The sequence below is a fragment of the Lipotes vexillifer genome, unplaced genomic scaffold (genome assembly GCF_000442215.2).
Source record: "Lipotes vexillifer unplaced genomic scaffold, Lipotes_vexillifer_v1.1 scaffold40, whole genome shotgun sequence".
Lineage (NCBI taxonomy): Eukaryota > Metazoa > Chordata > Mammalia > Artiodactyla > Lipotidae > Lipotes > Lipotes vexillifer.
Genome location: NW_006771578.1, coordinates 3,294,770 through 3,297,065, shown reverse-complemented (window position 1 = coordinate 3,297,065; position 2,296 = coordinate 3,294,770). Strand labels below are relative to the sequence as shown.

General features: G+C 38.2%; 1 protein-coding gene across 1 annotated transcript in view; it reads left to right on the top strand.

Annotated features, from left to right (window-relative positions):
• The window catches only part of GRK7 (G protein-coupled receptor kinase 7), a 37,737-nt gene extending 36,332 nt beyond the window's left edge, over positions 1 to 1,405 (top strand). Inside the window, 1 exon segment of the mRNA XM_007446960.1 lies at positions 391 to 1,405. Within this exon segment, the coding sequence (XP_007447022.1) occupies positions 391 to 727 (337 nt within the window). The 3' untranslated portion in view covers positions 728 to 1,405.
• The last annotated feature ends 891 nt before the right edge of the window (positions 1,406 to 2,296 follow it).

Below are 2,296 nucleotides of genomic sequence, written 5' to 3'. Positions count from 1 at the left end.
CAAAAAAAAAAAAAAAAAAAAAGTTACATCTAAACGTGAAGGTGGTCTACAAACAATGAAAATGCTACTATCTGCATATAGTAGAAGTGTGAGGTAAATTTTTTTTTTTTGGCCATGCGTGGCTCGTGGGACCTTAGTTCCCCAACTAGGGATCGAATCCAGGCCCTTGGCAGCGAAAGCATGGAGTCCTAACCACTGGACCGCCAGGGAATTCCCTGTGGGTGGTTTTGAAAGTTGTTATTTTTCTAAATTGTTCTTTATGTGATATTGTCTCTGCAGTTAAAATGAAATATATTCTAGGAAAAGAAGGCCACATATTTTGAATTGCTAGAACAGTTCCTGTTTGGGTTTGTTACTGTGTCTCAGGCTGGCCATCTCCTTTCTTCACAGAGAAAAGTCTGATGATCCCAGGAAACACCATTTCTTCAAAACCATCAACTTTCCTCGCCTGGAAGCTGGCCTAGTTGAGCCTCCATTTGTGCCAGACCCATCAGTGGTTTATGCCAAAGATATCGATGAAATTGAAGATTTCTCTGAGGTTCGAGGAGTCGAATTTGATGATAAAGATACGCAGTTCTTCCAAAGATTTGCAACAGGTGCTGTCCCTATAGCTTGGCAGGAAGAGATTATAGAAACGGGACTGTTTGCCGAATTGAATGACCCCAACAGGCCCGCAGGTTGCGGGGAGGGTAATTCGTCTAAGTCTGGTATATGTTTGCTATTGTAAGTTGTTCTCTCTACCACACGGGCAGCAGGAGTCTCAGCCGACATAATCCTCGAATGTTCCTAATACGTGAAAATCTGTTGAATGAGCACTGATCAGTCAGGAAGGGCATTTCAACCACAAAACAGTTCAAAGGATAGGTGAGCTCACCACTAAGACGTATTTTCTGTCCTTCCTTCCTTCCTCCCTTCCTCCCTAACTTACTTCCTTTCTTTATTCTTTCTTTCTTCCTTCATAAAGAAGAGTACAGTCTCAGTTTTCACTGAGACCTGCGAAAAGGAACACTGAGGTTTATTTTGCTAAACTAAAAGCATGAGGCTTTGCTATCATGTCCCTGATAATTACACAAAGTCCTAAGAACAGAGAATGGAACTTTGTGGTATGCTCACAAAACGAGCATTTGCAATTCTTAGTAAATAATCATTTTAGTTTTTCTTTGTTTATATCTTTTCATCCTTTCATCTTTCAGTATTTTTCCTGCTTCTGTACTTATAAAAGGGATTTTGAACCTGGAAATAAATATTTCTGATTTTCCCCCTCCCTGCAAAAAAGGAGTAGATTGTACTATTTTGGAAATATTTCAGATTACAGAATAATTTTTAATTTATAGAGTCTCTTTTTCATATTTCTGAATATTCTACCATTATAATGTTGAAGCATGTTAAATGTAAATACACATGAGATCTGGGGATTAAAGTATTCTGTAAGTTGAGTTCTTTAGGTAGTATTCTACAAATTGCTTACCTGTATAATTCCGTATGCCATCAGTTCCCAAACTTCGCTGAACTTTGGAATCACCCAGAAATCTTTTAAAATACTAACATGTGACTCCCACTCCCAGATTTTAATTGGTCTGGAGTACAACCTGGGCATCTAGATTTTCAAAAGCTCCCCCGGGTGATTCCATTGTGCAGCAAAGTTTGGGAACCACAGTCATGCAGATTTAAATGTTATTACATATGGGTCCTTGTTTTGGTTGCTCAAAACCTCAGTCTTACGTTTTGACAACAACTCTTCAAATACCCCCCAAAATGCATAACTTTGGCAATTGCAGTTAAATGAAACTGAAGATAATCTGTATTCATCTTGTAGATTTCCTTGCCCTTGCACACTTTAGTTCTTCACACATATCTTGGGAAGTAGATCTCTTGACTATTTCAAGACCTGAAGGAGACATATGGGCTTAGAAACTGATTTGAACAAACAGTGGCCCTCATTTCAGGCGCCTGCCCAGCCAGCACTTTATAGGAGAATTAGCACTTCTCGAAAGCACAGCCAAAGTGAGAATTTTAAGGCCAAAAAAAAAAAAAAAAAAAGGAAGAAACCCAGTTCAATTTGTTATGGTAATGAATAATGTTTTTAGGATAAGTGTGTCCTGTGCAAATGTATTCATTGTTTATCTGAAATGCAAAATATATATGACACAGATATACATCTGGGGTGACCATATATATTATGTGTGTGTGTGTGTGTGTGTGTGTATTTTTTTTTTTTTTAAGATGTAGGTGTGCCTAAGGAAATCTCTCTTGGCCCAAAGGTGAGAAACCTGGCTGAAGTTATTTTAAAAGTTTT